The sequence below is a fragment of the Necator americanus genome, chromosome II (genome assembly GCF_031761385.1).
Source record: "Necator americanus strain Aroian chromosome II, whole genome shotgun sequence".
NCBI lineage: Eukaryota > Metazoa > Nematoda > Chromadorea > Rhabditida > Ancylostomatidae > Necator > Necator americanus.
In genome coordinates, this window is record NC_087372.1 from 22,579,667 (window position 1) to 22,599,671 (window position 20,005).

General features: G+C 42.6%; 3 protein-coding genes across 4 annotated transcripts; 1 reads left to right on the forward strand and 2 right to left on the reverse strand.

Annotated features, from left to right (window-relative positions):
* Positions 1 to 727: 727 nt before the first annotated feature.
* RB195_019058 (uncharacterized protein) lies at positions 728 to 3,425 on the reverse strand (the record flags this gene model as incomplete). The annotated part of the gene is made up of 3 exons (XM_064186746.1): positions 728 to 937; positions 993 to 1,063; positions 3,353 to 3,425. The coding sequence occupies 3 exons, from the start codon at positions 3,423 to 3,425 to the stop codon at positions 728 to 730; spliced, it is 354 nt and encodes a 117-aa protein (XP_064042627.1).
* A 2,658-nt stretch (positions 3,426 to 6,083) lies between these two features.
* RB195_019059 (uncharacterized protein) lies at positions 6,084 to 12,575 on the reverse strand (the record flags this gene model as incomplete). Its single annotated transcript, XM_013448242.2, has 3 exons — positions 6,084 to 6,252; positions 7,752 to 8,077; positions 12,498 to 12,575. 3 exons carry the CDS (start codon positions 12,573 to 12,575, stop codon positions 6,084 to 6,086), a joined length of 573 nt encoding a protein of 190 aa, XP_013303696.2.
* Positions 12,576 to 13,011: 436 nt separating this feature from the next.
* RB195_019060 (uncharacterized protein) lies at positions 13,012 to 16,461 on the forward strand (the record flags this gene model as incomplete). Of its 2 annotated transcripts, XM_064186747.1 has the most annotated exons (3): positions 13,094 to 13,096; positions 13,156 to 13,284; positions 16,351 to 16,461. In XM_064186747.1, the coding sequence occupies 3 exons, from the start codon at positions 13,094 to 13,096 to the stop codon at positions 16,459 to 16,461; spliced, it is 243 nt and encodes an 80-aa protein (XP_064042628.1). The 2 variants fall into 2 exon arrangements, with proteins under 2 accessions (XP_013303697.1, XP_064042628.1); XM_013448243.2 differs by having other exon boundaries at positions 13,012 to 13,284.
* Positions 16,462 to 20,005: the final 3,544 nt, after the last annotated feature.

Below are 20,005 nucleotides of genomic sequence, written 5' to 3' on the forward strand. Positions count from 1 at the left end.
TGCAAAAATCTAGATTCCGGCGGGGATCGAACTCTCATCCGTTCATTTTCATTGCCGATGAGTAAAATTGTTTGTTAATAATTGTAAATAGTGTGAAAATCGCTTTAAAAGGTGTTCTCCTTCTTTTCCAGCTGTTTTTTCGTTTTGCAAAAATAATGGTTCAGACGGGGATCGAACTTTTGACCATCTCTTTATCAATGTCAAACAGTACAATTGTGTTGCCGAATACACATTTAGAGCTCACTTATCTTTTTAAATTATATGCCTACATATATACCGGTAGTAGCATCTTCGACAATCTGACTGCCTTCTAGTTAGTCCTTCTTCATTATCTTGACACGTCTTTTAATCTTCTCGCCTAATGATAAACATTTATTGGATCTATTTATACACTAATTGCAGTATTTACAGATGTACCACAATATTTCCACCTTTTCTTCTGAGGAGAGCTTCATCCGTTTTAAAGAAATTAACTCCGAACCAAAACCTTCAGCCGAGTTGCTGGCAAAGAAGAAAAAGTTGAGAGATGCATGGCTCACTTCTCAACCTAAGACGACGACGACGACAGTTGCACTCTCAGATCAATCCTCCACACTTCTTTTCGCAGTACTCGGATTTCTTGTTTTGGTTACGCTCATCGCGCTACTGGAAAGGGTTTTTTCTTGCAAGCGCTTTTTTCCAGTCTATTTGTGAGCTTTTTGAAATTCGATGTTTTCTGCTATTATCATTATTTCTGCTCAGACTTGCGCCGTGAAACGGCAAAGAAATCGTGACCGTGATGTCCAGGAAAATCTAGAATTAATCGAGCAGTCTCTCCGCTCGAGGTCTTTGCTGCTCGAAATAGAAGCTTAATACCATTTATTAAATTTATTATATGTGTAAACATTTTCCTCTGTTGTCTTCTCACTGCGCTGTTCCACGTCTCCATACCAGCTACCTGGTACACACATCATTACAGAAATTCTAAAGAAAATCAAACACAAAATTCTAACCTTGCCTAGATCAGTCCATCGAGAGGGAGAATGCTTTTCTAACTCAAATGTTATTCTTGATCTTCTTTCACCTGGCACACATCACACGGCATCTTGAACATATAATTAACATGAGCATATGATTTCTGGTTACTACTTATTCTATTAATATCGCTGTATTACAATATATATCATGATATATAATAACGAGCTTAGTGTGTGTGTGTGTGTGTGTGTGTGTGTGTGTGTGTGTGTGTGTGTGTGTGTGTGTGTGTGTGTGTGTGTGTGTGTGTGTTTGTCTGTGTGTCACGAAATTCGAAAAAGGGGGTGCGACGGGTCCACCCGGCGTCGGATTGGTGCGCTATGGTCATATAGCTATAAAATGGGTTGCAACGGGTCCTGCGGTGTCGGATTGGTGCGTCGGCGCCAGATACCTGTAGAAAGGGTGCGACGGGTCCAGTCCACAGGGGTTACACTGGCGCGCCGGCGCCAGATACCTATGGAATGACGTGCGAGAGGTCCACCGGCGTCGAAATAGTGCGCAATAACTTCGTTTGCATGACGCAAAAGATAGATGGATGCAGCCGTTTCAAAGCCGTGGCCACTGGCGCTTTTCTTTACACCCTATATGACTCATCCGTGTGTTCATTTCCTTCTTCGTTCGCCTCAAGTTGGTAGCATGCCGCTCTCAGAAAGTGGAAACACGCATGCAAACGGGTGCTTAAATAGTAGCAAGATGTTTATGTGATCTGACGTGGAACGTTATCTTTATCAGTAAGATGATGTCCTTCACGTCATTTTATGCCGAAACATCATTCTTTGATAACTGTTTATAGAAAACAGGAGAAAAACCCATATTTCGCGTGATACTTTTAAATTTTGTCTATAATATATTGATAAGGAGTGTTTGAAGCTGAAGTTCGAATGTACTCCAAATGTAGAACTGACGCGTTTAGAAAGAAGACTATGAAATATTTCGCTTATAGTTATAATATAAAAAAAGAAGAAAGATTGTTGGAGTCCAATTTCATGGAACTAATAACACTAATATTAATTTCCGTTGATCAGTGAAGGCGAGCGAAGCAAACAGCCCAGAAAGTCTGAAGTCCGGCTTTAGCCGGACGTTCAGACTGGTACATATATAATCTCCAAGTCCTCTCTTCTTGAAACCTCGGCACTTGATAGTGTATTTATGTTTTCTTGTTATGCCAACGAGGTTTAGGTGAAACTTCTTTATTGGCCTGACGTTTCGACAAACTCGTCTTTTTCAAAGGCCTGAAAATTGTTCGAGGTCTTTGATACCATGCATATCCCATCAAACTCCTCCCTCTCCTCGCCAACCTCCGATGTTTTTCCAAGTACACCACACAAGACCTTAAAAGGAGAACAACTGACCAGTTTCACCGACTAGCGGGGTTGGTAAACCACCGCGTCCTTAAAGACTGTCACCAAGGCGAATGAGATCTACCCAGTGTGCAGTATCCTTAAGTACTGGTGTGTGGATAACGTTAAGGAACTGCGTGTGGGACAATCTTATAGCTCACAGAGTGTTACGAACGGCAAAAAGTCATTGGTAATTGATAAGCACTCATTTTTGTTATTCATGGACGGATTCCTGACGGAAATCCAGAATGCTTCCAATGCATTGCTAGCAGATATTTCTTTCTCGTGCGTTAATATTGTACATTTTGTTTCAAACTCATTTCCATCATGCTTATCATTTTCGTGGCGCCCTAACGGTGTCATCGAACTCCCTCGCCTTTTTCCAGCCAAATGTTCCTTGATACGCACGTTCAGCATCCTTCCAGTTTCTCCAATATAAATGGCCTTGCACGTTAGGCATTCTATTTGGTAAATAACGATGTTCGCGCAATCACCGGCCTTACCGAATGGACAAACCACGCAACATTCTGACACGCATTGCCTATCGTAGAATCTATTGCGAACTAATTGTCGCTTGATGCTGTCGTTTGGGATATTCACCAACACATCATCTTGCAGCTGTGCTCGTAAAAGAGTCCGGTGTATAGCAGCAGTTAAGGAGTCAGAGACGAAGGGGATGCACAAAGGAATTCTACCTTCACGTGGGATCCTCACTGTGTTGTTCGTAGTTCAAGATTGGGTGTTAGATTTCAATCTCGAGTAACCGTTTGAACTAGCTATGCTTGTGGCTAGTTTTAGTGATTCCTCCCGTTCTCTGTCCCTTGTGCACATTGCTGTTGCTGTTTTGACCATATTTCGGATAGTAGCCTTTTTCATGCCATTAGGATGGGCTGACTTTGCGTTTATCAGTATGTTTTTCGAGCTTTCCTTGCGATACCATTTCACACTTGCAATGCCATTGTGTAGTTTTATTTGAACATTCAAATAAGGCAGCCAACCATCTTTTGGTTGTTCTCGAGTGAGTTTTATGTACTGCGATCGTTCATTCAGAATTCTAAAGCATTCGTCCATTTCGGATTGCGTTGATCTTACAATGAAGCAATCATCGATATTTTATATGTCTCTGCTGACATTGAGCGTAGGTCGTTACTTGAATGCTTATACGTTTTAACCAGACTGTAACAAAGGTCTAAACAAGCAACGCATAATGATCCTGATCAACGAGTGCCTCCAGCGCAATATTTTTAAATGGTTAGGAAAATATTTCTCTCAAATAAGAGGACTTGCTATGGGCCAAAGGCTTGCTCCAGTTCTTGCCGTTTGTGGGCAGAGTAGAAGAACCAGTGATAGAACGTCTTCCACAGATGTACTGCCGTTATATCGATGATTGCTTCATTATAAGATCAACGCAATCCGAAATGGACGAATGCTTTAGAATTCTGAGTGAACGATCGCAGTACATAAAACTCACTCAAGAACAACCAAAAGATGGTTGGCTGCCTTATTTGAGTGCTCAAATAAAACTACACTTTGGCATTGCAAGTGTGAAATGATATCGCAAGGAAAGCTCGAAAAACATATTGATAAACGCAAAGTCAGCCCATCCTAATGGCATGAAAAAGGCAATTATCCGAAATATAGTCAAAACAGCAACAGCAAAGTGCAGAGGGACTCACAAGTATAGCTAGTTCAAACGGTTACTTGAGATTGAAATCTAATACCCAATCTCGAACTACGAACAACACAGTGAGGATCCCACGTGAAGGTAGAATTCCTTTGTGCATCCCCTTCGTCTCTGACTCCTTAACTGCTGCTATACACCGGACTTTTAGGTCGTTTTTAGGAGGGATTTTCCCCAACTATACGCTTGACCCTGCCTCCAGTTGATTGCGCGCAATGTACCCTATAAAAGGATCTTTTCGGTATGATTTCTAGATTAAGGATAAAGGATAATGTCTATGGTGTCAACTCACATGGGATGCGCCAATGCGTTCCACTTTAATTTGGATCGTTTGAGGTTTAAGAACGCATGCTGGCTCTAAACAATGACTTGCGTGGACCAGCGTAGCTAAGCAAGCATATTCTGTTCAGATAGGCATAACCGCTACCGAAGACGTAATAGCGAAGTCCGTGGCAACTACGTTCGGTCTTTGTGAACGAGCCAACACTCGAACTCACTCACGCGGCATTCGGTGTACAGCGAGGGAAATCATGCAACGGTACTGTGCGTCGATCTTCCTTCCGTTTTAATCACGGGACATAACGATTCACAACGAGTATGTTATCGTTTTGTACCTCCTTATCGGACCATGAGGCAAGTAGATGGGCTGAATGAGGGCCATTTCTTGCTTTTGTATGCGTGGCAAATAACTTGTGTTCTCTTCCCTTCATTTTGCTAAACGTCATCCACTGGACTAACTGTTTCCTTCACTGTGTTTAAGAGCATGACCTGCACGTGCACCAGACGTGATTCTAAACCCAATTAAACCGGAGAAAGATATGAAAAGAAGATCCCACTCTTCATCTCCTAACAGCTCTCCACGTCATATTTTACGCACGTCGTGTATTTATACTTCTAAAACCGCAATATCCGTCAAAAATAGTCAGTAGGGGTTATTGTGCCTTACGCCAAAGCTCCTCATTGACGCACTTGACAGTTGTGGGACTGGCCGTACCGCTTTCATAACGTAACATTTTCTGCGACTGTGCCGCAATGCATCGCCATTACCACATTATTCTGTTTTTAATGCAGTTTACCACTGAACAGTCGCTTATTACGTCGTGAAGGTTTTCGCCATATAGATTATACGTCCGATCTCCATCAAAGGAACCACCGAATGAGCAGAACCAGTACGGTAGTAAGCAATGATATGAGAATGAGTGAAATAAAAGTGCTTTAAACAAGCAAGGCTCAACCACCTATAAACCAATGCATCGTTTAGTTGTTCAACTGCAAAAGAGTATCTGCACTTTGGACGGATCTAATTGATGTCTCACAATTCGGATATCCTTAGTGATGAATAAAAAACGAAAATTCAGTCGTTCGAACATCCAAAGCAAATATTCGAGTAACGAATTTTGATGTGGTTCCGTGGTGGTTGAATCTTCTAATCAAACTTCAACCAATCATCTTCTAATCCCTAACTACCTAATTTATGCGTACATTTTCATGGAACTTCATACACAAACCCTCTTTCAGAGACATCACCTTTCGCCTTCTTGGGCTCCTCACAATCCCTTCTCTTCATCTACCAAAAAAGTAATAAAAAAAATAGTAGGGTTTTAGCTTTACGTAAATGACCACCACTCCTACTAAACCTTACCATTACTGATAATTCAGACAAGAGGAACCTTCTTTTTACCATGTCTTGCACGCTTACCATCGGTACGTCTTTATTCTCCGCTTGTTCATGTTCTCGGTACCATAGGTTCGATAGGGAGACCTTGCTCAGTTGAAATGGTCTAGCACATGGAGAGCAGCTCAAGCATAGATGCGATAGTCGGAGCCGGTGTTCGATCCTCTTCACTTTTGAACGGTTGGGGAAGGGACCTCCTTCACTTTTGGGCGGTTGGCGAAAGGACCCCTTCACTAGAGCTGCACCCCATGAGCTAAACCCCCTTCACCTGGGGAGGGTCTCCGAACCTATCGGTTATATGCTCAGTACTGTTAATCACAACTAATTGGTTCGAGAAAGTAACAATAACGATTTATGATGAAACAATAACAAATCACTCGTCGTCCCCAGATCCCTCCCCTTCTTCGGCCTTTTTCATATTGCGCCTCTTCACACGTCCAGGACGGCCACCTCCGAAGGGCGACTTCAGTGAGAAATCAATGTGTTTCTGCGAATCCAGCCGAACAATGAATGATGGTACATCAACAACTTGACGGCGGACACTGAAACAAAACATCAGTATGTGCTAGATGAAAGAAAGCAATACATAGTCGACGTTGAATGTGTTCATTTCGAAGCGTCTGCAGTGCTGCACGCTCATTCTGTGCTTCATCTCACTCTCTCCTCTGTTCTGCTTTAATCTGGGGGCATTCCATTCATCCGGTTCAAAACAGAGACAGGCTATAGGCTTGTGTAAACACAAGTAGTGCGAGGAAGCTGTTTGAGCGCTCAGTTAATTTTCTTCTCATTCTCATTTTCTAGGCATTTTAGAATCCCACATAGCATAGCTGGAAGTCACCAGAAAATCAGTATCGCAGCATCAACTGATTCAAATATCTGCCTATATTACCCATAATGAACGAAAATTCTTACTAACCTACATAACTCCATGGTATTAGCTACCTGAAAAATTCTGAAGCTTAGTTACTTGATTCGAAGTTGAAGTTGTTGAATTACTTAAGCAGAAAGAATAAGTTAAACTCAGAAAGAAGCGGGAAGAGAATGGAACACTCGAAGAAAATTGTTACTATTAACCTTGCCAGAAAGAATCCGTCTTTCTTCCTTTTTTTTCTTGTTTATTAACACTGTCATGTGATTCCAGTCATTATCCGAGACTGCAATAGTGAAAACAATAAATCCTCGAAACTTTGATAGTTTCCTCACTAGCGCGCACTCACTGCAATATGAACAACTTCCAAGCTCCGCTATATCCACTGTTATCCTTTGCTTCTTTCTACTACCGAACAGACTGCACCGTTAAAGCTACTTTCTATTTACTCAGATCTTGCACTTTCACTCACTTCTGGTGTCATCTATCTGTTCTTCATTAATGTTTCCAAACTTTTCTGAATCTCTGCTTAAGATGGCCGAGTTCATTAAAGGCATCACCCCACGAATCTGAGGCCCGAAAGATACGGCTTAGCGCACCATTTTGTACAGCAGGTTCGCTTGGAGCGAGCCAGTCTTGTGCGGCGCCGCATCTTCCGGGCCGTTTTTTACGGCAATTAGCAAGAAATGGACGGAATCGCCTCCCTCTCCGTAGTCTCCCATCCTGTATACGAATACTCTACCTGAAATCTGCACCACTTCAGATTCGTGGGGTGATGCCTTTAAGAGAGAAGTTGATGTGCTTGAGACACCATTTAGCTTGCTCGTTCCCATTACCATTGCCCTGATTTCTTCAACAATCATTCGTACTAAGCATTAGCTCAATTATTCTGCAGCAGACTATATATTAGATTCCGTTTTCTCGCTACAAAAATATGCACAAATGGGTGAGGATTCTACTCAAACGCAGTAGATAATCTTAATCCAATGATATTCTGTGGATTGTCTTAATGGGGTCACGCAGCAGAAAAAAGTGGTAACAAGAACTGCAACATTGTATTTTAAATTGTTGAACATTACATCCATCAGAACAATTCTGCACTGCATGTCAAGGAAGACCTCGAGACCGGTCGAGTAGTACAAAGCCTAACAAGTTGGCGAAATAGGAACTCACCGGATGTGACTATGCCTGATAAGGACGCGAGCATGGTGGATCGATTTTGCCAATCCAAGTTTGAAAACTTGAGTCTGAAGACGCCTCTCTAGGAAGTCCTCGACACGTAAACCAAGGATGTAATCCAGCTTCATACGATCTTCTGGAAGCACTCCAATGCGAACAAGACGACGAAGAAGTGCGTTTCCTTCGAACAATCGCTTTGGGTCTTTCTCCTCCAAAGTGAGCAATTCTCGAGCAGCTTTGCGGACCTTAGCTAAAGTGTACTTGACACGCCAGACCTCACGTTTGTTCTTCAAACCAAACTCTCCAATAAGTTTCAACTCCTGGAAAAAAGAATGAAATTTAAAGACAGAAGGTCACTAGTCAAGAAAAGTAAAATGTAATTTTTGCGTTTGCCACCGAAACTTCAAAGGACCGACTTTCAAAAACAGCGCAAGTGGAGGCTACACTGACTCCGCGCTCACATCGTCAGCAAAGGCCGCTCAAAAAAAGTAGTGTGGTTGATGCGCATTCGTAGTATTTTTTGGCAACTGTTAACAATCCATTGTGTTATGCTGAACTGCCGGATGTTGTCGACTTGAGGTACTCGGGTCGCTCGGTAGTTCACCCAGAACGCCAAGATATGGATATGGAACTGTAACGAACGTATGGATTCTGTGCGAGCTCTTGCTGTAGGTTGGAGAAGGTTTGGGCAAAGCTGTATTCAAGGACGACCATCCTCGTTAAAGGCATCACTCCACGAATATGAGGTGGTAAGGATTTCAGGTGGAGTATTCGTATACGGGATGGGAGACTATGGAGAGGGAGCTGATTCCGTCCATTTCTTCCTAATTGCCGTAAACAACGGCCCGGAAGATGCGGCGCCGCACAGGGCTGGCGCGCTCCAGTCGAACTCTCTGTAGAAAATAGTGCGCCAGGACGCCTGAAGCCGTATCTTCCGGGCTGTTTTTTACGGCAATTAGGAAGAAATAGACGGAATCAAAAGTCGGTTCTTACGTAGAGCAAAGCGCAAGATGGATCTATGGCGGCAGGAAGGACCTACAACGGCAGAAAAAATGGGTTCTTGATGTTCCAAAGAACCAAACGTAATTTTTTTTTTTGTAATAAATGCATGAAATATCAACTATTTGAAAATTAGCAACAAAAAAGGCTTAAAATTCCAAGATTGATGAAAAATAGCACTTGGGGGTTTCAAGAGGAACCACTCAAATCACTGGTGATTTTTCAAATAAATTTTGAAACTGACCAATTTAAAGGCAGCATACCACGAATCTGGGGTGGTACGGATTTCAGGTGGAGTATCCGTATACGGGGTCGTAGGTTATGGAGACCGGGGTGGTTCCGCTCATCTCTCCCTAAATCACTGCAAACAGCCCACCCCTGAATGCTGTTTTGTACGATGGCTCCTATTGCAGCGCGCCACCCTTACACGCGAAGCGTCCCTTACTGTCTATCGGGGCAGTCCGAATTGATTTTCGACGTATTGCAGGGCGGAGGCGACGCAAGGGGTTGAGCATCGCAATAGATAGCGTCGAAAAACAGCATTCTGGAGGCGGCTATTTGCAGTGATGCAGGGAGAGATGAACGAACTACTCCGTCTCCAAATCTCAGACCCTATTTACGGATACTCCACCTGAAATCCGCACCACCTCAGATTCGTGGTATGCTGCCTTTAATCCCCCAATTCAAAACCTCAAGTTTTCTTAAGATAAGAAAATATACTTTTTAGTTTCGACACAGATATCAATTATAGCCTAGCCACAGTATCAACTATAGGAATTGAGCGTGAAGTAAACAAAACAGAAAATCCAAAAAATAGCACAACTAAAAAGCCAAAATACTGTCTCTTTTCTGTAAAAAAGAGCTCGAAAAATAAATGGTGAACTCCATCTTCAACACGATGCTTGAATAACTCCATAGAGCTGAGGAACCCCTGAATCAAAAACACGGATATGTGCAAATTTCGGATGTAAATTACTACCATCAAATGTGCACGAATTCTCTTCCCTGCTTCGTTCAATTCGTTGAGCATCGTTTCTGCTTCATTGGTACTGCTCGAAAAGAGAACGATGCCGTCCGCGAAACGAAGGTTCGAAAGAAATCTTCCATCAACACGTATGCCCCTTTCTTCCCAGGATAGTGATTTCATTATCCACTGCAATGCAGCTGTGAACAGCTTCGGCGATATAGTATCGCCTTGTCGTACCCCCTTTCCAATGGGTATGGTGAGAGGGCGGTGGAAAAGCTGTATCCTAGTCGTGCATCGTTCGTAGCAACTGGCTAATGTCCTCACATATGACGCGTCCACACCTTGATCGACCACCTCTGACAGTATTGCATCCGTTTCTACGCTGTCAAAGGCTTTCTCATAGTCGACGAAGGTTAGAACTTGTTCTAACCTTCGTCGACTATGAGAAACCTTCTAACCAAACCTTCTAACCAATTAAAAAGCTTTAAAAAACGATGAAATCCAATAAGGAGTCATAAATCAAGTAGAGAAGAAGTAGAGAAGAATAAACTTTAAGGAAAAAATTTCAAAATTTGCCAAATAGAGACTCGTTATCCATGGAAAGGAATATCGCTCCAGACTACCCTAGTGATAACTGATTTAAACGTGATCCCAAGACTGGGTAGTCTTTCGATTACTGAATCGTAACTGCAACATTGTGAAACACATCGGATTAGGGCTGGCATGACATGCACATATCTTAGCAACAGTGATTGAAGTTGAATTGTTGGCTTAGCGATCACCTTCACCATAACAATAATGACCCTATAACTTCAAGAATACGCCGATAAGGCTAAACAGACTTCCTGTCAAGGAAAACTCCTCATAACAATGTCAAGGAAAAAGGGAAGGAAAGGCAGCGTATAACCGAGGCAGACGATGTTGGGGTCTCTGTGGGAGAAAGATAGAGTTCGGGTTGGAGTTATTCGGATTTATGCTTACTTTATGAGCATGAGCGTGGTCCCGCTCATTCTCTTTAATCATCCTGAAAAAACGTCTCTTCTCCCCTCGAGGTCCGTTAGAATGCCCCACTCTCGTGCATGTGTCGCAACCATGAGATCAAGAAACAATAAGTTCTCCTGAGCAGTCTATTTAAAGCCAGCGTATCTCCAAATTGACGTTGTACGGGAACCCTTTAAAACCACTCATTTCATTTGTCTTAAAAACGACGTTCCTTTCTCCGTTATACGCTAGAACACGACCTCTTACACGCTCCTCTTCCTCCAGCAGTCTATTCATTGCTTTTACTTGAATAAGCTGGTGAGGACGCATCATTGATCTTCGGCCGCTCGCTCGTAGACACAGCAAGCACAAGGGTAGTGCGCTCAGACTTATCTCGTGGAAAAGAACGCCTTTAAAATGTAGTTGGAGAGCGCACACAGTGGCACCCTTATTCCTGGATGCAAATGACTAAATCAGTCGGGGGCGTAAGGCCTAAACATTTATCTTAGAAGATCTATAACAAACAAGCTAAAGTTACTAAGAGAAAAGGTGAAGTAGAGCGCCCAGAAATAAGGTCGCCACTGAATGTCCACCCAACTAATTTTCCTAGAACACCGCCTTTTTAGCGACGGTGAGGGAAGTTAGCGAAACCAAGCTGTGTTCCGTAATCTACAACTCAAACTCTACAGGTTGCTTGGGGTTTCCGTACTACGTCAAGTTCGCGATGCGCTACCTCTAAGAAAAACCAATGAACAGGATGCTGAGGAAACCGGATTGTATGCAAGAGTGGCACGTCCTAACGTACCTCGTAGGAACTGAAGCAGTTCCCACACCTTCTTTTTTAACACGATTAGAGAGAAATGAGTGGAGGCACGCTTACACTCGTAATCTACACTTCGAATTCTCTATTTGTCACAGAAACATCAACATCGTCAGTTTCCTGATATGCGGTCTTTAAGCGCTGCAGAAACCCAGCATCGACACCAGTCGCCTATGATACAAAGCACAACCTGAAATTAGGTGCTCAAAAAGTCGTGAAAGGGATGAAACTGAAACCATGGTTGGAATGGTTTAGAAAATCACTCTTCAGCCGTCTTAGCTAGACACTACGAATTCGCGGAAACAGTGTGCAGAGTCTGTGACAATCTGAGATGCGGAGTATTATAAAAGCTCCACTTCCTGCACGGCTTGTTTGTGAAGATTACTTTCCAAGCTATCATATTCGCACAATGTACGTCGCGATAATATGATCTCACTCCTACTGGTCGTCATAAATAGTAATAATAATATAATAATATAAGTAATAATATAAGTAATAATATAATAGTGGTAATAAGTAATAATATAATATAAATACTTTATTACTATCGCTACTACATTACTTATTACTACCGGATATAGCAAAAGTCTTGCAGAGAAAAGAACATAGCTCACATCAGCAACTGCCATGCCTGGTCAAAACTTCTAGCACTCATCAACAAGACCCAAACCAAAAAAAGAAGCAAGCGAAGACAGAACACGTAAAGAGGTTCCTATTTGCTACATCTGAGAAAAGAGAAGTTTTGTGAAAGAAAAGAAATCTGAGAAAGTAAAAAACAAGCACCCAGAGTGAACTTGAACCAGCTTTAAAACTAGATATGATTATCTCAAATCATGAACAGCTAATCCACAATATCTCTCTACAAGACTGTAGAAAGGTCGAATGCGTGTTTCCCATATTGAAAACGTAAAAGCCGACATATACTGTATAAGTATATATATCAAAAAAATCACGACCAAAGAACTCGTCCTACCTGATCCAGACGTTCCTTTTCGAACGGGCGGCGTGGAGATTTCGTCACCTTCGAATGCACCGTCTTAATTCGAGGCATAGTTGACCCTTAATAAAGCAACATCCATACAAGCATGAATCTTCACTATCACAGCTCCACAGAAAAAAGAAGGGACTCGCAACGACCACCACCAACAAATCCACCTTGGCAGACATGAATCAATAAGAAGTGAACAGCACATAGCTTACAAAGCAGAACCCTCCCAAATAGATCCAAACTCAATACTAATGAAAAGAATACTCAAACAGTACGAAGCAGGCCAAGGCAAATGAATGAGGACAGAGATTCTTTCAAATACGGTAACAAGATCTGCTCGCGTTAGGACCACTTGTTTGAGTCACGCTCAGGACCTTTACTGCCATGCTGATTTTTCTGCTTATTCAGAATCTTAGTACGACTTGCTTTGTTTGCGATTGACTTTTCTACTAACAGATTGGAAGTATAGTTCTGGAGACCTAAACCTATGCGCTTTCAGATGGATCTTCCTGATCCTTACCTTCCTGGTGCGATAAGTCTTTTCGAGCAGTTGGATAAAAAACTAGTGGTTGTGCTACGGGATGGTAGGAAATTGATAGGCTACTTGAGATCAATAGATCAATTTGCAAACCTCATTCTGGAGGACGTGGTGGAGCGTACATTCGTTGACAAGTACTACTGCGACATCAATCAAGGGTTTCTCTTGATTCGAGGAGAAAATGTCGAAATAGCTGGAGAAATTGATGAAAGTGTTCCTATGATGTATAAACAGGTTGGTTTAGATGTCAATTTATCCGTTGCTTCAACGTAGCCTTTTTCTTAATCCAGCTTTCGGCTTCTTCGTGTGTGTGTGTTTTTTTTTTTTAAATCACAAAGATCACAGTAATCAATGCTCACTAGTGAGTGAAAGTGCGACATATCAGTGAACGGTTTTAACTCGTTAGTTTCCATTTTGTTGAACGAATCACATTTATTTCATTTACTTCAGTCCAAATCTGTGGTGATAGAGATCTATCGGAGAATCTGGTATTTCAAAACTTGCCGGGGGGAAATGTAGTTGGGGCAGTTCACTCAGTGGCGCCCTTATTTCTCGACGCTCTAACTTACTTTTTCTCTCAGTAACTTTAGCTTACATGTCATAGATCTTCTAAGGCTTATGCCTTGATCACCTTGACTTCCGTTGATCTTCGAACTGGTCGAGCGGGCGCCAGTAATTCTTCCATTTGTCGCGTGAGTCGCCCAGCGGTTCTTCTTTTCGCGTGGGACACGAAAAACATCATAATTTTCTTTGGAGGACTTTGTGAAGAAATTTGACCATCAGGTCGGAGGTCTTCCTGTAGTGCGCTTAATATCGCGGGGAATCCAGTCGCTCACTGCTCTGGTCCAACGGTTGTCGTTAAAGCGCATCACGTGTCCGGCCCACCTTATTTTACTTTGCTTGGCACACGCGGCGGCGTCTCTAATCTTCGATCGCTGACGTAGGAGAGAACTTCGAATCCCGTTCCTCACTTGCGTGAAACGGAATACTCCTAGCAGCACTCTCTCAATTGCGCGTTCAGTGACGCTCACCGCGTTTTCTTCCTGCTTGCGAAATGCCCAGGTTTCCGAAGCATGGGTCAAAGCAGGAAGTACGGTGGTGTTGAAGAGGTGAGTACGGAGCTGAGTATTCCTGGTCTTCTTCACTACATCCTCGTTGGCTGTCCTTCATCCACGACTTTTTCAATCCTATTAAGGATCACTCTTGTAAAGAGCTTGTAGATGACGGACAGTAAGCAGATTGGGCGATAGTTACCAAGGTCATGTGGATCTCCCTTTTTATACAACAACACGGCCTTGCTGGTCTTCCACTGTTTAGGAACCTTGCATTCCGACAGGTAACGTGTAAAGAGCCTCGACAGGGTGTTGATGAATACTGGTGGAAGTTCTTCGGGTGTTCTGGTCTTACTCTGGGCCCTAATGCCTTAATGCCCCGATTGATTTAATTAAGAATTAAGGGTCCCATTGAGTGCCTTGCGACATTTTTGGAGTGATGGGGAGGACTCCAGCTTTCATCCTATATCTCTTTGCATTGCAATGCCGTTGCATTAAGAACAGGAAAAAGGCGCCACTATCTAGGATCCGCGGCATTAGTTGTTTTGCGATGATATGGTTATGACCTTGCAGCAATCTTCTGGTACCTTACAGCTGTGCCTGAGAGACTCTAGTTAGGCGCGAGCAATGCTTGAGAGTCTGCGACATTCTCTTCTCTTCTTAAGATTCGAGGGGACTTAGTACAGTATGTGAAGTTTACTTTTGTGATTATGCACTCAATCACAAAACGTTGCGAACGTTTCTGATATTCATAGTTGTCCTAAATTATGTCTCAATTGCAAGATCTTATGTAAAGGGTTACAGTGGAGCATTTTTCGTGTAAAATGTCGTTGGGGGCACTCCAACGCTCCCAAATCAAAGTGTGACCATATAAAGGGAATCGTGGCGGGAACTTCGGCTGCCAGTACTGCACCTGGACTCGGAGCGTGAAGCAGGTCACGGAGCACAATCGAGTGGCTGAGTCAGTCGGGGCCCTAAGACCTATGCAAGTCCTAGAGGATCCACGACATGTAGGTTGAAGCTACTAAGTGAAAAGGAAGGCAGTGCTGGAACTACTACTGTTTTAACTTTACCAAATCTTCTAAACAAAGGTAAAATGTAGTTGTGGATCCACTCAGTGGCGCCCTTACTTCTGGACTATCTGTCTTACTTTTTTTCTCTTATTAACTTTAGCTTACATGTCATATATCCTCTAAGACTAATGCCTAGGTCTTAGGGCCCCGCCTGATTTAGTTATCTACTTCTAGAAACAAGGGCGCCAATCAGTCGCCATCCCCAACTACGTTTTTCTCCGAACAAGCTTACGAGAAATATCTAACTAAGTCATATCATATGTTACTTCCAAAGAAAAAAAAAGAACCGAAATTAGATTCCATAGCAGTCCACGATCACTAAGCATGCATGCAATAACTTTTATTCACACATTTTCGATTTGTATTCGCAAGTTGGTGGCCCCTAAGGAGGGCCGTTACGTTAGCCTTTATGAATGCTGTTCACATTCGTCTGCTTCGCAATATTAACTGGACTTTCGCATTCGGGACAAAGTCGCTCCTTCTACAGCAATCCACGATAAGCGAGTCATTCGCTGAATTCCTCCTTCGACTTCGATGCAAGCTCCGGCCAAGTGGTAATCAGCAATCTGGGTGAAGTCACAAAGGGTCAGCAAGTTAGAGACACCGGTCAAGTACTGGCAGTCGAAGTTCCTGCTATGATTCCCTTTATACGGTCTCAGTTCGATTTGGGTGCGTTAGATTAGAACCCATGAGAATTTTTCGGATTCAATATCGGAGCTGCTACAATATATTCGTTAATTGTATTCCCTTTCATTGCGATGTGATATCTCACTCGTGCTTAAAAATAAAAAATTGCCTGGCAAATTACGTGAGAACGTAATTATATACTTCACAATTTTTCGATCGAAACATTGGGAAGCTGTTTATGAAGTGTTATTTGTTTGACGTGCAGTTTTTTGCGTGACGTGAAGTTTGGGAGAGTCTTCATTTTCGGAAGGGACGTGTTGTCCCAAGTCCACTTCAATTCATTCTTTTTCTGGCTTTTTCTTTTCCTGTTAACCCAACCTAACTCTGACATGAACCAGGTCAAAACGCCTACAACAGCTTTAAATTTATAGTTTTTTTTTTTTAATGTAACCCTCATCGTATTAATGTCATTAGATTGTATATAGTCTTTGGCAATATATGTGCTTCTTATTAGTCAATGAAAATTTGTTTTCATATGCACATTTCAGGTTTCTGTGGAGGAGATACAGAAGATTGAAGAAAGCCTAGCCTCCAATTCGAAACAAACAACGTTAAATTCGAATAGTAAATCGAAGGATGAAGCTGATGACGGTTTTTAGAGCGATGTAAAGTTTTCGATTGTTTGTGAAGATTATCTCAACATTTTAGTATTTTCTATTACTAACCTTGGCACCTGAGACTGTGTAGCTATACAAGCGTGCATTTGAATTCTGAATTATTAAGGCTGTTGTGCTGGTTAATCAATGAAAATGTACATAGAATAGAATATGAGATTTGTGAAGTAGAGTCTAGTCTCGATACATTAAGGAATTTTGTACTGTTTTATCTATGGAGTAGATGTGTAGATCTTTTTTGCTAGGCTGTGTATATGTTCTAGTAACTAAATAGATCAGCACTCTACTTCCGGTCAATGGAAGCAACCGTAGAAGTTTTTGCTTCGTAAAGCTGTTATGCCCTTTGTTTGAAAGAATGTCAAATGTAACAATCTTGGATGGGTCATGAACAATCGCTCAAAGGTAAAATAATGATACATGAGCCAAAATTGAGGGCTGTTTCACTAAAGTTTCTGGAAGGTTGCATGCTGTTTAACTTTACTACCCTTATTATGCCCACAGTAGGGTCAAAACGACCTGAAACTTGGTGTAGTTTTGGAATTGGCTGCCCTCAAAGCGGCTGGGTGGACCGTAGCGGTCAAGATCCAGGAGGAACCCCATGCTGTCTAGCACGACTCGTCTTTGCAGCTCGCGATGGTCCCACGTCGATTCCAATCCAGTCCACGCCATCTGCACCGTAACTATCTTGAACCTGCAAACGTGGCGCGTTGTATAATTTGGAACTGCAATCTTTTCCCTGCTACGTCTCTACACTAGTCTATTCGTGCGGCAGTGATGTCGTAGCACCAATAGCAGTCGCATTTGCAGTATTTTCGAGTTTCGAAATAATGTTTGTCTTTTTTCTTTTACGAATTGAGGGCACCACCTAGACATTAGGGTTTTACGAACCTAGCAATAATGCTTTGGTCCCACGCCTTACGAAAATTAAAGAACGCGCGATCATCAGTGTGTATACGGAAGGAAGAAACTGCTGTCAAGTTGTATTGCTGACTTTCGACACATTTCAAGCAGAATCAATTTCAAATGTTTGTCGGAGCTGTTAGAGTACTTCATCACCAAGAAATACTGTGCCACTAAGTAAAGGTGCGAAGATTTTATTGCGAAGATGTTACTAAATATTTCCTTACCAAGCTGCGTAATGGCTTCTTTCGTAATACGGAAGCGTGGTTAACGTTACTAAACCTTCGAAAGCTGCTTTCAGCATAAACAAGGGAGCCTGCAAGTAACAGGGATAAATCCGATCCAGCCTGCGAATGATAGATAAAAGATATGAAAGGAGTCTTCGGGGAAATCTGATTAATCCACCTGTGACTACAGTCTTCGCTAGATTTCGTTCGGGTACGTTCCAGCCATCACGCATTATGGCAATCATGATGGGATGGCACGGTATGGCAAACGTTCTGCGTACTGCATTGTAACAGTGGACGGGACACCGACTGAATTGATAGCGTGGTAGTCTCTATAGATTAATTTGCTTTGTAGACTCTCATCAAATCAACCTTTTCCTTCTATAGGTACTTAGACCTGATGCAAAAGTGTGCGGGCTATAGATTACCCACGTGAGCATGGCCTCTTAATTCCCTCTGAGGCTGACCACAGAGTTCACTGCCGCGTCGGCGGCTATCACCGCGCAACGAAAATCGCTGGTTCCTATGCTCGCGGGAGAAGATCCACCTCAAGTACCTTCAATAGGCGACTATGATCCGATCTCCTCTACAATATCTGGTCGATATTCCCTGATGAAGGCGTCTCTGAGCCGCCGACCGGCTCCTCTCACTATGTGGCTGCTGTGCGGTTGGCGTTTCAGAGTGTCGATGCAAATATTTCAATATTTCACGGGCGTTGCACGACTAACCACAAACTACCACAATGCGTGGACCTATTCACTTGTAATAAGGACATTTTATACGGCAGATACCTCAACTGCAGACTACACTCTTCCCCTTTACAAGTATCTTTGTGTTTCCAATTGTCACTTCCTGTCCCAATCACCTCCCGCTGACCCATTGAACGCATCAATAACAGCTGCTGACTCGTCCAACCGCCTTTTTCGATTGCGGCTTGATCGGCCGTCATCCTCACGGTGAACGTTCAATAACCATCGAAGCACAGAGCCATGGAACCTCGCCGCCCGCGTGAACTCTGCAGGAAACCTAAAAACGGCGTAGGAACCGTTTTGGTTTCTACGAGGTATTTAGAACGTGCCACCCTTGGGCACACTCCCTCAGCAGCCTATCCATTGTTTTTACATGAATAGGCTACTGAGGAGACCTAATTGATTCTCGACAGCTCGTTCATGGATGCGGCGCGTGCACAGTTGCGGCGCGCTCCAACATCCATCTTTTGTGAGTGACGTTAAAGATAACATGGAAGAAAAAGACAAGAGTTCAAAAATTTCAAATTCTACTCAAACAGGTGCAGAAGTAACCCATACTATTACGTATCACGAAACTGACGATGTTTAGATTTCTGCGAGAAAATATTGGGGTGTAGATTACGAATATAAACGTGATTACGAATATAAACGTAGCAGCGATTGCTGCTGCAGGCACACGAGGAACAGTCGAAAGGTACCCTTACCGCCTAGTATCCAGGAGGCTAATGAGCGTCGCTACCTGCACCGCTCGGCTCCTGATACCGTCATAATCGCTACAGTAGCCTGATTGCTCCTTTTGTGCTGCGTCTCCCTGACATGTGCACGGAGTTGTTTTTGGAAGGAACGTCAATGATCCGTAGCTTCTGCAACTCACGGCTGGCACAATCCTGTCTGTTAACGCATTCTTTATGTAGTTGAAGATTGGGTTTCTTTTGTGAGTTGTTGCCATATGCACACACATTTTCACTGATGTTTATCTCTTCCCTTTAGAGGTTGCATTCCACCATACTCTCCTTTTTGGTTGCTGAAATCATTCCATTTCTCTGAACTGCCCAGCATTTCTTTTCAAATAATCGTTTTTAATTGTTGAATTGCCGAAGGCACGACTTTGAACTATGCGACTCTGAAATAAAGAGACTTTCAGTAACGATAACCATGCATTTAGCAAGTTGACACTCTTATAATACACAAAATAAAGTATAAGCCAAAGCGGATGGAGTAAAAAGAAATATGAACGTAGATGGACGTTAAAGAAACGTTTTAATTGACAAAAACCTTTACTAGTTCCACGAAATCCTTACTTCGAATAATTGCAAATCATTATTCCAGTGAAACAGCATGTTCTCCGAAACCCGTACCTTCGACAGGCCAGTAATTAAAAAGGATTATTTGAAAAGCAATACTGGGCAGTTCAGAGTAGAGATGGAATGATTTCAGCAGATTAAGGTGGAGTGCAATCTTCAAATGGTAGGGACAAACAGTGAAAATGTGTGTGCATATGGCAACAACTCGTAAAAGAAACCCAATCTTCAACTACATAAAGAATGCGTTAACAGACAGGATTGTGCCAACCGTGAGTTGCAGAAGCCACGAATCATTAACGTTCCTTCCAAAAACAACTCCGTGCATATGTTAAGAAATAAAGACTATTCA